Genomic DNA, 18,476 nt, shown 5'->3' with positions numbered 1-18,476 from the left:
GTGAAGAAAGGGAGTTGGAGGGAGGAGGGAGGACTTTGCCTTTAAGGTGTCAGAATGACATCCATTTCTCAAGCAAGTAGTAGTCCACAAATGCAACTTATATGATGTGGACAATGACTCATCAGAGTAAAAAGCCAGCATAGGCACAGGACACAGGTAGGTTCCTGATAATAGCTGAATTAGTTTACTCATGAATGGGTAGGTTTTGGAGGGAGGAGAACAGCAGGAGAGGAGGAACAGGAAGCAACACAGAAACAGGCAGATAGCGGGGAGCAAGATGATTAGAGAGGCTGCCATTTTGAGTGGTGACTCTGAGTGACCAGGATGTAAGGCAAGAGGGATTTGTGGGATGCAAAGTTTCCAGATGATTAGTCCTAACTTTTTTTCCTCATAGACAGTGACCGGGAGAAGCCTAGGCCAATGTTGAGGGAGTCAGTGATCTGGAATGAGTGTGCTGCCAAGAAATCCCAGGACAGGGCTTTGAATGTGGCCTAGTGAGAGTGCTTGCCTAGCATGCATGAAGCCCTGGGTTCCATTCCTCACCACATACACAGAAAAAGCCCAAAGTGGGCGCTGTGGCTCAAGAGGTAGAGTGCTAGCCTTGAGCAAAAAGAAACCAGGGACAGTGCTCAGGTCCTGAGCCCTAGGACTGGAAAAAAGCAAAAAGAAAAGAAAAGAAATCCCAGGACAAGTGAGCAGATCATCATGGAAACTGGTTCCAGGACTGCAGCCGTATGTCGGCAAAAAGATAGACCCTGGGCTGGGAATATGGCCTAGTGGCAAGAGTGCTTGCCTCGTATACATGAGGCCCTGGGTTCAATTCCCCAGCACCACATATACAGAAAATGGCCAGAAGTGGCGCTGTGGCTCAAGTGGCAGAGTGCTAGCCTTGAGCAAAAAAGAAGCCAGGGACAGTGCTCAGGCCCTGAGTTCACGGCCCAGGACTGGCCAAAAAAAAAGATAGACCCTTGTCAGATACATTTGGTCTGACGGACTACTTACTTGCTCCAGAGTTGAGAATAGCCTTCTTTGCTTCACTGGAAACTGCATCCCGTTCAGAGGAGGTATAGGGATGCACTTGATGGGCAAAGAGGGCTGGGAATTAAAGGGTTCTCAACCCAGTATGCTCCCTGAGCGACGTTGGGTAGAATGAGGAGGACCATATCTATGCTCAGTTGATTTGTATCTGATGACTGGGCATCCGTTTTTTGCACAGTGCAGCGATGTGCGTGGCTCTTTAGGTTTTTTAGCAGAGAGGTGTGTAGGCCTGGGTAGCATTCGCGCCTGGTCCTCAAGTTCTTCCTGAGGGAAAACAACCCAAGGGCTGTGTGGGTGGTGTGGTTCACAGCAGGGCTTGTGCATGGGGATTGAGCTAGTGAGCTGAGGAGCATTGTGAGAACCATGAGCTGGCAAATCACTAAGGGGCACAGGAAACCTGACGTAGCTTGAGCTGTAAGATGGTCTTCCTCCCTCTGGGTCCCTGCTCTCTCCTGTGAGCTTATGCATAGGTGAAGCAAATACCTACACATGTTTGTTGGTGAGTCTTTTGTTGTTCTGATGAGCACGGGAAACATAACATAAGCAGGTATTTTTTAACAAGGAGGCTGATGCTGGGAAGTAATGTAGTCATGAGTGTGATTATAATCATTTAAGGATACTTTGGATTGATTTTGGAGAAATGGTACCAGTAGCTACGTATTTTCCACTCTTTATGGCACTCCACTCCTTAGCATACGCTGCAATTATGGCTAAGGCTTCAGCTTCTCACTGGGAGAAAAATCATGGGTTAATTTGTGGTCTTGGAAAAGTCCTTCCTTCCTTCCTTCCTTCCTTCCTTCCTTCCTTCCTTCCTTCCTTCCTTCCTTCCTTCCTTCCTTCCTTCCTTTTCTTCCTCTCCATCTTTCCCTTCTTCCCTCTTTCCCTTCTTTCCTCCCCTTTCTCCCTTTCTTTTTCCTTCCCTTCCTCTTTCTCTCTATTCCTTCTTTTCTTCTTCCCCTTTCCTTCCCTCCTTTCCTCCCATCTTCCCTCTCCTCCTCCCACTCTCCCTCCTCAAAAGCTTAGTTCATGCTGGCATTGGATAAGCATCAGGAATACAAGGATGACTAAGGCCCTATTGTCATCTTTGAAAACAGGATGCAATGCCAAGGGCTACATGTCTGGCTGTACTGGGAAGGTCTTTGTGGTGATAGGAGCTTTGGTGGATGAGAAGGAGTTGGGGAAAAGTCTATTCATGAGAAGGAATGATATCTGTGATGATAATATATGAAAGGAACGAGGCAGAAAGCCTCACAGTGTCTTTGAGGGAAAGGAAGAGAAGTGAACACCAAGAGAATACAGAGTTTTTGCGGATCCTTATTTTGAGGAGTTTATGCCTGAAGTCAAGAGGCTTGCTCTTTGTCTTTGAAGCAGTTGGGGAACCAGGCAAGGAAAGGGGAATGGTCAGCCTTGCACTTGAGTAGCACCCTTATCATGGCTGGGGACTGGGGTGGAGGAGCTGTGGCGTTCAGAATCTGATTCAGATGCATCACTGGATGCCCCCTTACTGCCCATTGCGTCTGCCTGGGAGTACCAGCATCAGCAAAACCTGGGTGTGTGTTAGAAACGCAGACTCCCAGCCTGGCCGGGGCACACCCGCCATTTTTATAAGATTCCCAGGTAATTCCCATTCACAGTGCTTCTGAGAAGCACGGGCTCTTTACAAGGTTTGTGTCGATGTCCTAGGATAGATGACCCAACCTTTTTCTTCTTTCCTACCGTAGACTTACCAACCATTCCGTGAGCTCTGGGACCTCTTTTTTGGAGGGACTGATATGAGATATTTTTAAATTTGGGGTATTTCACACCAATATGAGAAATTCTACTTTCTGGTCTGAGCCCAGGGTAGTTGGATCATGAATGATTCCATGACCTTCCCTCCACCCTTCCCCATGTTTCCCAAATCATTTGTGGACGTTATCTAGGACGGGCTGGAGCCACGCCCGTCGCCAGTCTAGGCGGACAGTAAAAGGAGCAGTCACCCAGGAAGTGAGAACTGTGAGGGAGACAGTTGCGGAATTCTTGGGTCCTGCCCATGCAACTGGTATAAACTGGTATAAACCCAGAAAGTTGGATTGATGGTTTGCAGAATGGAGGGCTTTTCCCAGCCTTGGAAAGAGTTTGGGTTTCAGTTTGATCCTGAGGGTAATGGGTAGCAGTGAATGCTTATAAAGAAGATTGCAGCATGTTGATTTGAACCATGTTCATTTTCATATTGACACTTAATTAGTGTCAATAAAGAATCAACCAGCGACATCCTGTTCAGGGGTGGCCCTGATTAAGATGCATTGTGTTCACAGACTGACATGTTGAACGGAGACCCTTTTGTACATCGACTTAAAGGTAATTAAAAAAATTAAAGAAATTCTCACTCAGGAAGCTTTTGAAGAAGAACAATGAAAGACGTAGGGGGAAAAAAACCAATAAAACGTAACATTTTATTATTATTATCTTAGAAGGAATTCACCAAAGGCTTCATATTATGCTATGGCATCTTTAATTATAAAAATAAGCAAATAAAATAACTTGCATCTGTCATTACCATGATAAGTTTCATAACCTTTATATGCACACGGAGCTTAAAAATGTAATTTAACAATAAATAATGACATATACCAGATATGCTCACTGTTTATTCCAGTACTCAGCCAAAAAACCCTAAATATCATTTAAATTATAAATACATAATGCAAATATAATGGCACAAAAAATGTCTAAAGTGCAACCAAATCACGATAGAGAAATCAGACAGAACTGGTCTAGGTTAGGTTAGTTCCCCCCTCCCCCCCATCACTTGGTAGCAAACGCAACGCAAAGCTTTGGAAGTTTAAGGAGGAGTTGGAAGGAGAGGAGTGAGAAGAGAAGCAAACAAATTAGCAACATTGTGAGAACTGCTTCTTTCTGTCTATGTGGGATATACATATTGTAGATACTGTGGGAGAAAGGGGATTTTGATGACTTGAAGAGCTCATTGCAGAAGGTAGGGGAAAGAAGGAGAGAGAATCTACTGCATTGAAACAAGAGCGAATTGTGCTAGAAATTCTCATGAACTACTTATCACTTTGCGGGGGGGGGAGGGGAAGGGTCCTGGCTTAGTGAGGTTTGCAAAATGGACAACAACAACAACAACTACAACAACAACACACATTTGATTAGCTTTTCTGGTTCAGAGAAATCAGCCTTGCCTGGGGAGTGGGGGGAGGAGTGTCTAACTTAGAATATGCTCTACCTGATTTGCAAGAGGCTAAGGCAGTGTCCATTTGCTTGGGACCTGGGGATGGGACAGTTCTGAGTATAAAAATGCCCTTCACAATCTGATGTCAGCACGCTTAGAGGCTGTGTGGGGACAAAGGCAGCAAAGTTTGTGCTGCTGCTGCTGCTGCTGGATCTTCGGCTCTTATTCTTGGTCCTTCAGCAGCACATGACTGGTTTTAAAGGCTTTATGGTAAAGTTGTATTGCTTTTCTTTTTTATTTTCTTCCTTCCTTCCTTCCTTTCTTTCTGGAGAGGTGCCCTCCATCTTCCTCCCACCAGGGTCCCTTAGCAATCAATTTGGTTAACTCTGAAGTTTTAGCCTAGTGAGAGTCAAGCACCAATAGTTTCTTATCCAAGTGAGTCTGGAGTGGCCCTGCAGAACTACCCCTCCTCCCTCTTCCTCTCTCAGCATTGACCTTTGGTGGGCAGTGACACTTGTAAGGGGCTATTGGGTTCAAGGACAGTGACCCTGAGAAACTACTGTTGTTCATAGATAGGTTCATCATTTGGCTTTAGTGGCTGCCATCTTGTAAACATCATGGCAGAAATGATCAAACCACCAGCTCTTTTATTTTTTTCCTCCTTTCTCTTTCCTTTCCTTTCTTTTCCTTTTCCTTTTTCTTAATTTTAAGATCCTACAGAGATGGTCCGGCTGCCGGGACTACTTTAGCAGGCAGCATGCTATAGGACAAAAATGTAAGAGGAGTTTATTAAGGCTGGACAGCCCAGGGTTATTTATACTTCCTCAGCCCCAAGTCCCCCGGACTAAAGACTCAAAGGCTGATTGACTCAGTGGGAAATCGCACACATTTGACACAGTGCCAGGCGTTGATGGAAGGTAGAAGGTTAAGAACCACCACTTTCCAAGGGTACAGTAGGCCTTAGCACTCTCAGTGGTCTTAGCCCAACGGGATGTTCTTCCTGTTGCTGTAATTCCCAGTTGGATGTGACAGAGCTGTTTCAGGATAGGTCTAAGTCAAGTGCAGCCTCTGGGTGGAGGTGGGCTGGGAGATTAACATCTTACCTAGGGTCCTTTAGATAAACCTGTTTGTTTTTCCTGAATCTCATATATAGGCCCATCTTAAAAGTTCTGATGTTGAGTCAAAACTATTTCTACCCCCTTAGTTATAAAAAAGGCCACAAGGAGCATTTATGTGGATATCTGGAAGTGAGATAGTTATTCCATTCCCAGGAAAAAAAATAAAGCTAAGTTACAAAACTAAATCTATATGCAATAAAGTTATTATATACTGCTTTGTTTAAGCAGAGTCCTCTGGAATTTATGTACAGTACATTAGTTTTCAGCTATTTATATTCCACAGTTAGACCTTAAGATTCTCTGGTTTTTTTTTTTAAGACAATTGTTAAAGATACTTTTAAAGCTCTGAGCAGTTACAGTACATAAAGATGTTAGCTTTTTTTTGTTTTTCATTAGATGCAAGAAGATGCAGGCTCAAAGTCCGGGTGGAGAGCCAGGCTTGAGCAATTTGGTAAATGTGTCAGAAAGGAAACTAGACATTGGAGGATCGAGACCATAAGACACTAGCTCACTAGAGATCAAGAATTCAAACATGATATTCATATTCGTCCATGGCCAGCACAGATTCATAACACGAATTCCACTTAACATCCTTATGAGTATTGAAGACATGCATTTAAATAAAATGGTTTTGTATCCGCTAACTCTATGGGGCAACCATTCTAAAGGGCTCCACAGCTTCAAAGTACGATGACCCGGCAGGTACTCGAATGTTCTGTGTTTGAGGGTGGTTAGGGGAACTGGGAAAAGATATCATGGAGGAAGGAGATAAGAGAGGGCTACGTTCTCCTGAGGAGGGGCAGAATGATCGCACAGATCCCGTTGGTGGGAATGCTGCCATTGCAGAATGTTGAGAAAATGATCACAGAAGCCTAGTTTCATGCAATTTTCTTTAAGTGGGGAGGGCGGGGCGGGGGGGAGATAGAAAATAGGAACTACTTAAAAAAAACAACAACAACAACAAACCAAACCAGGCACAGTACACTCAAAGTTGGTGCAGCAACACCCCTAAAATGATACTAGTTTGGTGAGGTTCTGAATCTCTCTCCCTGGTTATGCACTCTCGTGGGAGGTGCGTTTGCTGTGGGAGGGAACATCCCCCTCACCTCGGAGATTCCTGAGGAGGACTTTCAGCTTCTGTGGCTCGTTGGTGCGCCTCCGGTTGAAGTCAGCTCGTGGGTGTGTCTGCCCACAGTGGTCGGTCTGCAGGATGTGGAAGAGGCTCGCCATGTTGGGTCCGATTTTCTCCATCAGGCTGTCTCTGATCGTGCTGACTGTATCTTCATCACACTCCAGAAGGCTTCGGATCAGTCTGTTGTAGTATCTGTGTGAGGAAAGGGAATGAATGCATGTGATCGTCATCCGTAAGACATCGACCGGGATGCCAGCCTGCTCTACTCCCCAACGGCCAAGCCCCACAGACAGCAACGCCGCATCAGCTGTAGTGGCGTCTGCATCCCTAACTTACTTAGGCAGTCTTGAGTCTGAACGCTGGTGCTCCCTAGATTACATCATTCAAGGCAAGTCCACCTTCATCTTTTAACTTGAAGAGGTTGAGCTGACACGTAGGGTAGTAGGTTGATTGTGATGTTGGAACTTTTGAGGACTACTGAATCTTAGTGCTAAATGGGACCCCGAGATGCTATAGCAATCTCTCTCTCTCTCTCTCTCTCTCTCTCTCTCTCTCTCTCTCTCTCTCAGGAGAGAAGAAATTAAGGTAGGGCAGCTGAAAGGACTAGCCCACTGAGTTAATAGCAGAAGTGGGATTTTGTCAAAAACACCTAATATAATTAGGTGATTCCAGCAGCCAATGCGTATGCTGTTAGAGATAGTACATGGAGGTATGAGTTGTTTGGATATCGAGTTGTAATTGTCCTTGGTCTTGGTGGTGCAAGTGTTCAGGCACATGAGCATATTAGTGCTTATTTTGTCTAAACTTCCACCTAAGCTCCCTGTCTCCGGTGGCCCTTACAATTTCCTATCAAACATACTTTGTCTCGTAATCAGCCAGTCCTAATCAAGGAGAGTGCTGGCAGCGATCTTCATGCTTCCTCCACAATGCCACTGAAGTCAGAAGGCCAAACAGGAGGGAGGGTGACTATTTAAAAGGGAAGGTGAATGGTTCTTAAAGTTTCATACTTCTCTAATTTTATGATTGGGATTTTGTTGGCCTCTTCCTTTTTTTTGAATATTTTATGGATATTAGGTTACCATCTCAAAGACTAGTGTTTGATGGTTCCATGATTAGGTTGTTCTCCTGGCTAATCTGGATATTTATTGAAGGCATGATGATGCTCTCATTCCTTGTGCCTTAGACATGACTACGTTTCATCAGGCTATCCTGCCTGCTTCATGTAGATCTGCAAATTTAGTTGTGGCCATGAAGGAACCTGAACTTTAAAAAAAGACAATATAATTTCCTTCACAAAAGCATGATTTTTCTGAACCCAAGTTCTCTCTCTAGGTCTGGTAGATGTTTGAAAAAACCCTTGTGTTTAGTATACATTCTCTTCATCATTGAAACAACTCCTTTAGCACTCCCCCAAACAATGAAGCTAAGTGTAATGACTCAGAAAGGATGAAACTGTCTACCATTTAGAGCAGAAGAACGACTTTGTGCTGTCCCCTGGGAGACAGCTCAGGTATTTTCCAATTTGAGTCAGGATGCCTGGGCTCCATCTTGAGGTGACAGTTGGCAAAACCCATTAGCCCTGCATGTCACTGATAGGAGACTCTCCTGGCCACAGTGACCTGGGCGCTAATGTGAGGACAGCCTTTCCTTAGACGAGCCCGAGGATCTCTGGGGCCCCGGGGTCTTCCATGAAAAGAGACATGTTTATTTTTAACTCACCTCCCCGAGTACAGGATCAAACATCTTTCCAGAATAACTTAACCCCCAGAGAGGTGCTTTCAAGGATGGACCATAATAGAGTGGAACATGGCTAATTAAGCCAGCGTTCGCCCTTCTGTGTGAGAGAGAATGAAGCGTGGTGGTGGGGTCATCCATAGTCCTGGCTGCACCCTCCCCCCCCCCCCCCCCCACACCAGGAGGGACAATCAAATCCAGCTGTTTGTGAGTGAAACTGGGATTCTCTGGCACAGAGGGAGATTTTCCAGCCCTCTGGAATTATAAAGCCTACGAGCCAAGCAGAGCTTATTTGGATGGAGAAATGGGGAGAAAGCTGGAGTTTGGACAATTCAGAATAAACAGTTGGTACCAAGGGTTTCAGACATTTAAGTACACTTTGATGTCTGGGCATCAGACATCAAATGCTTGGGTTGGGTCAGGACGTGGATCCCTTCGATGACTATTTCAGAAGGTAATTAGCTCCTGGAGGATGAAGTCTAATAAGGACTTCAGAACTTAGAAGTTAACCCTTCCACTTCTACAAGGACTATTCACACCAGATGAGCACCCAAACGAGATGGACAATACCATCTTTTCTTAGAAAGAATGGAAAATTCTCTCCTCTTAGAATGAAGAGCACTTGTCTGCATGAAGATGTTTAACTCCCCCCCTCCCAAGGAAATCAAGCTTTTCTGTCTTCCCTTACAGCTTTAGGTTCATCTGATTCCACCCTCCCCCGCCCCCCTCCCGCCATCAAAGTGATTGTTGGCTTTGTATAATGGGCTCTGCCTTTAGTGGGTCTTTCCTTGATGATTCCTGCCTGATCTCAGTGTTTCTTGGTGATGACCGCCACCAGCCTGACTGTCCTTGCTGGTTGCACTCCAAATCTACGCTTACTGCTTCTCTGTGGAACGCTGTTAATGCAGCTTCGTCAAAGACGAAGCATGTGTCAGGCTATCATGATGTCAGCACAGCTAACCCTCCCATCTCCCTTAGGGCTGGATTGTGACATCCACTTCCAGACTATATTGGCCAATGAGATCTTTCCTATAGGTCACGCAGAAACGTAGGTTATTTAAGATGTTGTACATCCAGCAAAAACTGCCTTGGTAATGCTCGCATATGTACTGAGTACCCTCTGGTGCCAAGACTTACAGTTAGTAAAGGTATGGGGAGAATGTGTCTTTTTTTTTTCCTTTGAAGACAGTGCATGTAAAATTAATTTGTATCCACCATGATGCATTATATATATACATATATATTCAGTTATGCTTGGTATTCTATTTTTGGTTTGTGAATATTTCTTGCAGGATTTTTAACAAATGGATGCTATTTTTTTGAAGTAGAAATCAAAATAGCTTGGCTCAAAGCCATGTGATTTCCGGGGCCAACTCGGTTACTCACAAGCTGTGTGACCTTCAGCAAGTCCCTTTCTCTCTCTGAGCCTCCTCCATTCTTTACTCAGGAAAGTGAGGCAGTCACCTCTGCCCTGTGGCAGTCTATGTGTCCAGTCTACACTTTTATTCTTGTTTTAGGTAAGAAGAGTGCAGCTTAATGAAAGCCTCTTCCTTTTGCAGGGGAGTTAGGGCCAGTTAAGATTCTCTTCTTCATTTTTCTAGCATTGATGGCGGGTGGAAGGATGGTACTTCAAGGATTTGGTGAGTTAAGTGTTTTGACCTCTCTGCACAGAAGGACCATTTAAAAGCATATTTTCTTCTTACATTGAAAAGCCTATTCCTGCCTTTTATTTTATTTTTTCCCTTGGTAGAGAATAAGATCAGATATTCTCCATAGCTACTCTTTCAGCCATGCTTCCCCAAATACACACATACTGCCTAGGAACGCTCTGTGTGAGGGTTTATAAATAGTCCTTTGTTTCCCTTGATCAATATTATTCTTCTGTTTCCTGTTCCCTATCCATGCCCCAGAGAGTTAGACGCTTTGCCAGTTTTCCCACTGTGGGTCTGGGTTGGTGTAATTGGTTCCCAAGCCTCACATGGTCCTGCCTGCTTGACTAACTCTGCCCGTTTTCCCCCCTGGCATTGAAGGATCGGTTGGCAGAGTCAGCCTGGGGGATATTTCGGTGCCCTTTAATCCTCTGGGTACCACTCTGCCATGGGACCCCCTCTCCCCTCCCCCCCTTGTGCTGTGTCCTGGTCCAGTCACAGACTTTTGGATTCTCCCAGCTCCAAATCTCATGCTGGCTAAGTCACAGGAAGGTGGAATGAACCTGTAACTACTTCCTTTTGCGATTCTATGCCAACTGGCAGCCACTTCACGGGTGTCTATGGTGGGACAGAAGCTGGGAAAGCAGGATGTTTCAGGCGGGTGAGGAGCTTAAATAGAGTCAAGCCCAGCCTGGAACCGGAAATCTCTACAATCTCGAGCAGGAATAATATTCGCCCACTGAAGTGAAATACTTGGAAAGAGGTAAGTGTTGCATGAGAGCCTGTGGTTCAAGAGTTTGCTACTCCACCCCCCCCGACCTTTCCTAGTAAATGTAAGATAAAATAAGTGATCCACAGAAAAGAGGGAGACAGGTAGACTTCCTTTGTGACCATTTGCAAAAGGTGCTGCAAGTAAGGAAATCATTGAAGGGAATAATGATCTGGTAAAGCCTTCTCTTGACTGGTCCTGTTAGGCAAGTGGAGGTCCCCAGTTCAAAATCTGCATCTTCTCTTCTATAGCACCTCTCCCTTCCCAAGGGAAAATACTATTTCAGCTGCAATGGAGAGAGATCAGGAGTGTCTTCAAATTGCTTGCATGCCTTATTTGGGATCACATTTGTCACATAATCCTTAAGGATCTAAACATCTGATAATGTCTTTGTCCAATTATCCCTCCCCATTATTGCACAAGCACAGGCTTTGCTCTTAGTCATCTGGCTAGGAATTCTTTCTTTCTTGTCCTTAGGGTGAAGGGAGTTTCCAACAAATAGTTAAGCCTAGCACCTTCACTGCCACCCCCCCCCGCCCCCGCCCCAATGCAACAAGAAGAATCTTCCTAGGAGAATTTTAAGACCAAGGTTCATACAAAGAGACAAGCCACTTGCTGGCCTGATAATCTAGTTCTGAGAAAGCTGGTGAAAATCCTATGATAGAGTTGCTTCCAAGGGCTTCACAGATGATTTCCATCAATGGACTTGCAGTTCTGAAGGACACTATCCTGCACTTAAGATGAATTTGGAGCTCTACGAAGGTCACGTGATAGGGATCGTAACCTAGGATAAGGGGGAGCCCATCTTGCACCCGTATGCACCTACATACATGATTAAATCACCCAGAAGCTTCTAGCACTTGGCTCTCACCGCCCTCTGAAGAAAGGTGGCAGCCAGCCTGGCTAGGATATATTAGTCTAGGGGATCAGAAGAACATTGATCTTGGTGAATTATGTGCAGATATTCATCACTGAAATTCAAGAGTGGGGGTGGTGGTGAAGTTTTTGGCCTAGAGCATCCCATGACTGGCCTCTGTTACCCCTGAATCCCTTCACACCCACCCTGCCGCCAGAGTGCCAGCCCTCCTGTACATCAAAGTTTACTCCTTGGCTGGCACAGCCCCTGAGCCTGAGGCTCAGCAGGACACGGTGCTCAGGTAGTAGAGCTCAGCGACTTTGGGTCACTTGGGAGCAGCTGTCTATGTGATCTGGGAAGCCATTCATGTGATCTCAGGCTAGAGGGATGAGATGACATAAAGCCTCAAAGGCAATGGGAGAATGGTCCTGACCAGCCATTGCACTTTTTTTTTTTTAAATATAGAGACAATCCAGCTCCCGGGGCAGTGAGATGACCTATTCTGGTTAGCTGGTGAAATATCTGGCTGGCTTGGGACTGATGGGGAATGTGTGCAGATTTAATAATAGTCTGCATTATGACATTTGACCAGGTGGCTTAAAAAAAAAATCATAGCAGTTGCTCTGCTTGCACAGTCATGGTCTCAGCCAGATCTGATGCCTGACAAGGTGGTTTCCAGAAGCTTGGCCATTTCCCTTCGGGCTTATGTCAAGAAGTGGACAAAGAAATTGCACCCAGGGAGTGCTGCAAAGGAAGCTTTCTGCTAGCTGCATGGAAAGACTTTTCCTGTAACAGTGGGGGGGGGGAGGGGAATCCAAGCTGCTTCAACTGTCACAACCAATCACAAGCATATTTTTCCTGCAAAAGCTGGGAAGACTGCAGGCTAAAATAAGAGCGTGAGTGTGGCAATTGTAGCACTCTTTCCCTGTCTCGTTCTGCCAGCCAGCATCCCCTCCCCCTTCCCTGATCGCAAAGGTGGGGCCCTTCGTGGTACCTGTTGGAGAAGTCATTGGGCAGCTGCACGACTTCCGTGATGGCTTCCGGGTTCCGCTTGGCGATACTGCACATGTTCAGCTTGCTGTAGCACTCTTCCTGCACCTCTGCAATCATCCTCTGGAAAGTAGAGCATCTCCGAATGGCGACAAAGACCTTGGCGGTGACCCCATTGGCAATGCATTTTAAGCTCTCTTTGACAAATGCTTTTCCCTGCCATGGAAAGGAGACAGAGGGAAACGCTTTAGCTTGACCTGACAAGACAGTTGGGGTGGCTTACATGGGGACCGTGTTATGGGGGAGGGGCGTGCTTTGGTATTACGATGACTTGTCCTTGCCATTAGAAGATTGTGTACCATGGCTAAGGATTAAAAAAAAAAATCTCTTCTCTCCCAGACTATCTTGAGAACTGAAGTGTACAGAAAGAAAGAAGATGACAAGAAGAAAAGGAGGAGCCATTATTAATCACCCTGCAGCTTGAAAAATTGTCCTAACCCAGCTTTAGACTCTTGGCATTGACACTTGAACCCTTCAGATTATCTAGCCTCGCAGGCTAGGTCAGACCACAGGCCCTACTTTGTTAGAACATTTCTTTCTTTCTTTTTTTTTTGGCTTCCTCTTGAAGAGATAAAGATTTTCTGCTCAGCCTCCTGCCCCTCAGAACCCAGGCTCCACCATCTCCTTCTAGTTCTGCTTGGGAGTAGACAAGAGGGAAGAATCTCATCCAGAACCTATTTCTTGGCCCAAAGCATGTGTGTGTGGGGGGAGGGGCAGGTGTACATGTGTGTTCATGTGCGTGTGTGTGTGTGCGCGTGCGCGTGAGCATGTGCCCTGGGGTGGGTATTTGGAGAAGGTGGTTGGAAAGCAGGGTCGGTTCCTTAAGAGTCCTATCGAGTACTCTTGCTAAAGACATGGAGCCCGTGGGGACTGAGGTCCTGGGCCTTATTACCTGAGTGTCAAATTTGGCAGCGCTGTACAAGAAGGATTTACAGATGTCGAACATTCCATCGGTGTCACAGGTGGAGTTTTCCAGGCATGCAAATGCCCCACAGCCAACTTGCAGGGCACTGTTGAGGCAGCGAACCACTTCAGCTGGAAGAGACAAGCACAGCCCGTCTGGGTCAAACCAAGGGGCCAAGTTCAAGGGTAAGGGATAGAAACTGATCCTAGAAGTTATCTTGAGATGAGGGCCATGTGGAGGAGGAGAGGTGAGAGAGGAGGGCGGACAATCCCTGCTGCTTCTAAGAGTCAGCCCACAGGAAGCTGGGAATGGGTTCTCCCTCTGAGATGCGTTCTCTAGGTCTCCTAACTACCCGCATCTTGATGGTTGGAGTCTAGGCAAGACCCGGTGCTTCATGACAGCTCTTTAGAACCCCAGAGAATCTAGCTGGCTTCTACAAAAATACACTCTGGAATAAAAGTCATAGGATTCAAACCCAAATTTCAGGGGAGACTTGGTCAGGCATTGGCTTGGAGGGAGACTCTGACTTGGGGCTGTTCACTTACCATTGCATTGGCAGAAAGCGATCTGTTCTGTCCATTCTTTCACCCCACCCCCCACAAGTTCGTGCTTAGAGGCGTGGATAATCTCTCATAGTAAAAACCTTTTTACAAAAAGGAAAGCAGGTGTGCAAGAAGAAGGCCAAGGCACCCCTTGTGCAAGAGTGTGGAAGGGGAAAAAAAACAACCCTGCAAAGAACTTGCATGAGGCTTTTTACATTGGGGATAAAATTTCCCATAAAAGTAAATTCTCTCCTACAGAAAGGGGTGGGGTGGGGGAGTGTTCTGGCAGGCAAGCAGCTCCGGCAAGAAATGATCTGTAGCCTTCATACGGGAGGATTCTCCCGGGAGATCAAAAGCAAAAGCGTGGTTCTGCGAGAGGCAGCCCCACCCCCTCCCACCACCCCAGCCTCTGGGATGTTACAAGTCATTTCCCTAATTATATATTTCCACGGGTTTCAAATTATAACGTTGCTTTAAGCAGTTTTAATATGCATTAGGGCTGCTATTGTTTTAGGCAAGCTGGAATTGTGAATCACAGCATCTCTATAGCAACAAAGTACAAAAGGAAGTGGGCTAGAGCCCCTCCTCTGGGCAGAGATCTGAGCTCCAGCAAGGAGAGTTCTCCTGGCAGCGATGTGACACCTGCGATGCTATCACCGTGGCGGACAGGTGTGGGGGGAGGGGGGGCCAGAGGACAGACAGGGGAGGGGGTATGAAGAGGACTCAAGGGACAGAGGTGTCACTGCAGGCTCCCTAACGCCCTTTTCCCTTCACAAGCTCATGAACTGCTCCAGAGAGTCGGGGTGAAAGTAAGACCACCCCTCCCCACCCTTGGAGAAATAGCTGCTGAATTTCACAAATATTCTTTTTTTTTTCTTCCCTCAGGGGCTGTGTAGACACACGGGCTGCACAGGGGGGGCGTTTGAATGCAGCTCAGAGCCCCGGAGGAAAGAGGCAGTGGTGTTGGGGGGGTGGGATGTTGTAGGGTTTGCTCTGAATCTGCCCTGGATTTGTCAGATTTGAGGATTATGGTTCTGAAGAGAGAGAGAGAGAGAGAGCTTCTCTCCAGGTTGAGAAGTCAAGTTACAGGATCTTCAAGGGGGAAGGGAGAGAGAGAGAGAGAGAGAGAGAGAGAGAGAGAGAGAGAGAGAGAGAATATGAGACAAGCCATGTCTCACCTTAAGACTGGCTTCTGGAGCGTAGAGTGCACTTTGAAGCATGCCAACATTCAAGCCTTTCCAGGCCCCCTCCCCCTCAGGAGGGTACGTGCCAGATTTCAGGCAATCAGGCTGGGCTTATGCAATGAAATACCCTCAGCCGAGCGCCCAGCTTCTTCGGTAGTCGCATGCAATCATTAAACAAAGGAGCTCTACTTCTTAAGGCTATTGGATTACACTGGCAGTTTATTGCTATCAGGCATGAAGTACATGTATTATCAAGATCAGCCGTCACAAACACAGTTGCAAAAGTGAGAGGTAAATGAGGGCAGCTCTTTCTTTGGGGAGGGGGGTGGGGGAGAGAATAGAAACGGGTCCTGGGTTGGCGCTGGCTTACCTGAGGTCTGAGCTGCCACTCGGGACTTCCTGGGGCTCACAGAGTCGTTCTGCTCCGCCTCATGGCTTGCAGAAGTGCTGAGCACAAGCACCAAGAGCACTGCTGAGTTTTGGAGCATTCTCTGAGAAGTTTCCGCTAAGTTGCTGGGTTTTTTTTTTTTTTTCCTTTCCTCCCCCCCTTTCCTCTTTCCCTCTCTGGGCTTGCGTGAAGATGTGGATCTGGATATGCTGAAATCTTAGGTGGGGATTTGAAGAGGATTTTTTTTTCCTTTGCTGCTGCTGCTGCTGCTCCGGCTGCACTCGCTGCTTCTTGAACCTCTCTGGCTTTTTGCAAACTGGGGGCCTAAGAGCTGCACCCAGGGATTTTATAGCCGTTCTTATCGGTCCTGGGGATCAGGGACCAATCAGATCCTCCAACTGGCCTGTTTAGCCAATAGGAGGACACGCTTATTCAGCTGGAGCTTTTTGACTTCTTAGAAATATTTTCCAGAAAATTAAAAGTACCTGCTGCCAATATTGCGTGTGTGTGTGTGTGTGTGTGTGTGCTGGCAGGGGTGTGTGCAAAACGCTATACTCAGAGAATTAAATGATCATTTTGTATTGACCAAATTAGAGAGAAATTATAAAAATCTCTCCCAGGTGCTTTTGAAATTTATTATTATTATTTTAATAAACAAATGACTGGGGTTGAGGATGGGTGGCATGGTTGGGGTGGGGGATGGGATCCGTGGCGGTAGAACTGAATCAGAATGGAATCTCATTTACAGCAGGTTCAGTTTCATTTGACCAGTGTTCTCTGTAGCATCCCCACTTTTTCTTTTGGCGTGTATGTGATCACATGTGCTATGTACCCATGATGCCTTTCTGAGGTCCGTGGGCATCCAGAGTTCTTCTGTTCATGCACGAGGAGGGTTGGATGTGAGCAGAAAAGCCCTGGCAAGCTGAGATCTTACAGTGCTGAGCTGTGGTCCCAGCTTCTCTATTGATCTGCATCATGACCTTGGCCTCATGCGTTTACTTTGCTTTTCCATTTGGTAAATGCCAACATTCCTTCTACCTCTAAAAAGACCAGATTCTCTAGTGACAGGTGGGACTTCGGTCTTCTCAGCAGAGCTGTACATTTCAGGCGTGTTAGATACTATAGGCGTGCGCACACATTGCTCACACCACACTCAACACGGAGACATCAGGAATGCCTGAAAATTAATAAAGTGTGTATTCAAGCCCAGCAACTTTATAATCACGTTGAAACAATAAGCTGCCCAAAGCAAGACTAAACCTGCTGGGTAAACCAGTTCACTTCTTGGGTGTGTGTGTGTGTGTGTGTGTGTGTGTGTGTGAGGGAGGTGGGGTGGGGGTGGGGGGAGTTGAGGCTGGGAAGAAGGTATAGAGAAAGACCAGGATGTGTAGGAGAGAAGACTGATAAAGTTTAGACTTAATGGGAAAATTACAGTGGAATCACAAATCATGCCTAGTATAACCGCTCATATTCTCTCGTAAGTAGGCTCTAGGCAACACGGAGGCTTGTCCGTAACTTGTGAAGGTGGTTAATGATCCATCCAAGGACTTCTTAGGGTGTATGAAGGTGGTCATTAAAGCTGGGCTAAGGTGGAGGGATTAAACAATGAAACCTTTAAAAATGAGGAAGGGCATTGGTGATTGCACAGACTTGGGTGAGATGATCTTGCTAAAGCAGCTAGTAGCTTCAGTTTAAATCCTGAAGTCTTCACTTGAGGTTTATTATTTTTAACCATGCTGATTTTATCAATCACAAACCAGATGAAGAATCCGCTCTACATGTGTCGGGGAATTGGGGTTTGCTGGGTGATGTATACCCTATCTTTTGCAAAAAAAAAAAAAATGTCATTGCAACAGGAATGTGAGCTGGAAAATGGGATGCAAGAATAGGAGTACAGGAAATGACTACAAGAGAGGAAACGATGTTCAGATTTTCATTAAATAATTTTCACATTTTAATTTATGTCACCCGACAGTACTGGTATTTTGTGGGTGCTGGGGGGTGAGTAAGGAGAATAAAAGAGAAGACATTGGGCTAGGCAAATGCTTGAGTCTTGACCTTAAAGGATGTGAGATCAAGGCGGGAAGATGGCCAAGCTCACTGATAAGCAACCTCCTCAAGCTTTGAGATGTCAGGACGTCGTCTGGGTGAGACACAAGCACAGACAACCCTGGCAAGAGATGTAAGGAAGGCTCGATGGAAGGATCTTACAGAGCGACTTGTGGTGAAAAGATGGGATCCTTTGTGTCTGTTTTTATAAGAATTTAGTTAAAGCGTTTGATATGTCATTTTTTTAAGAACAAAAAATAACATTCTTGTTCTGGGAAGTTGGTTTTATTTTATTGCTTTGGGAAGAAATAGTGAGTCTATGGCAATGAAAAATAGGTCTTTCAGGCGCTGATGGCGGACAGCTGTAATCTTAGCTATTCAGGAAGCTGAGATCTGAGGATCATGGTTTGAAGCCACCCTGAGACTCTTTTATTCCCCCTCTTTATTGTCAAAATGAAGTACAGAGGGGTTATAGTTTCATATGCAAGGCAAATACATTACTTATCCAATGTGTTACCTCCTCCCTCATTTTTCCTCCATCTCCTCCCTCCCTAGTTTCCTCTCCCTCACCACCATGAGACTCTTATCTCTAGTAACCACAAAAAAAAAAAAAAAACAAAAACCCCAAATGGAAATGGAGTTGTGTTTCAAAGTGGTAGAGCATTAGCCTTGAACAGAAAAGCTCAGGGGCAGTGGCCAGGTCCTGAGTTCAAGGTTTATGACTCACAAATAAAAGCAAATAATAATAATAAAAAAACAACCCAAAGAAAAAAAAGTCTCTTCCAGAAAGGAAAGAAGATGACAGACACCTATTCTTCTGGGTTTTGACTTTGCTCCTTAGCACACTGTGTGTGCTCGGGTGTTGTTTACAGTTCAGGTTATGGCGCCCCT

General features: G+C 45.8%; 1 protein-coding gene across 1 annotated transcript; it reads right to left on the bottom strand.

The window, feature by feature from the left end:
• Positions 1-4,528: 4,528 nt before the first annotated feature.
• Positions 4,529-15,861, bottom strand: Stc1 (stanniocalcin 1). The gene is made up of 4 exons (XM_048330701.1): positions 15,519-15,861; positions 13,411-13,553; positions 12,463-12,674; positions 4,529-6,652 (listed from the first exon to the last, which is right to left on the bottom strand). Exons 1-4 carry the CDS (start codon positions 15,634-15,636, stop codon positions 6,382-6,384), a joined length of 744 nt encoding a protein of 247 aa, XP_048186658.1. The 5' UTR covers positions 15,637-15,861; the 3' UTR covers positions 4,529-6,381.
• Between the last annotated feature and the right edge of the window lie 2,615 nt (positions 15,862-18,476).

This window comes from Perognathus longimembris, chromosome 21 (assembly GCF_023159225.1).
Source record: "Perognathus longimembris pacificus isolate PPM17 chromosome 21, ASM2315922v1, whole genome shotgun sequence".
NCBI lineage: Eukaryota > Metazoa > Chordata > Mammalia > Rodentia > Heteromyidae > Perognathus > Perognathus longimembris.
Note: the sequence above shows the minus strand (reverse complement) of the source record. Positions and strands in the feature narration are given on the sequence as shown.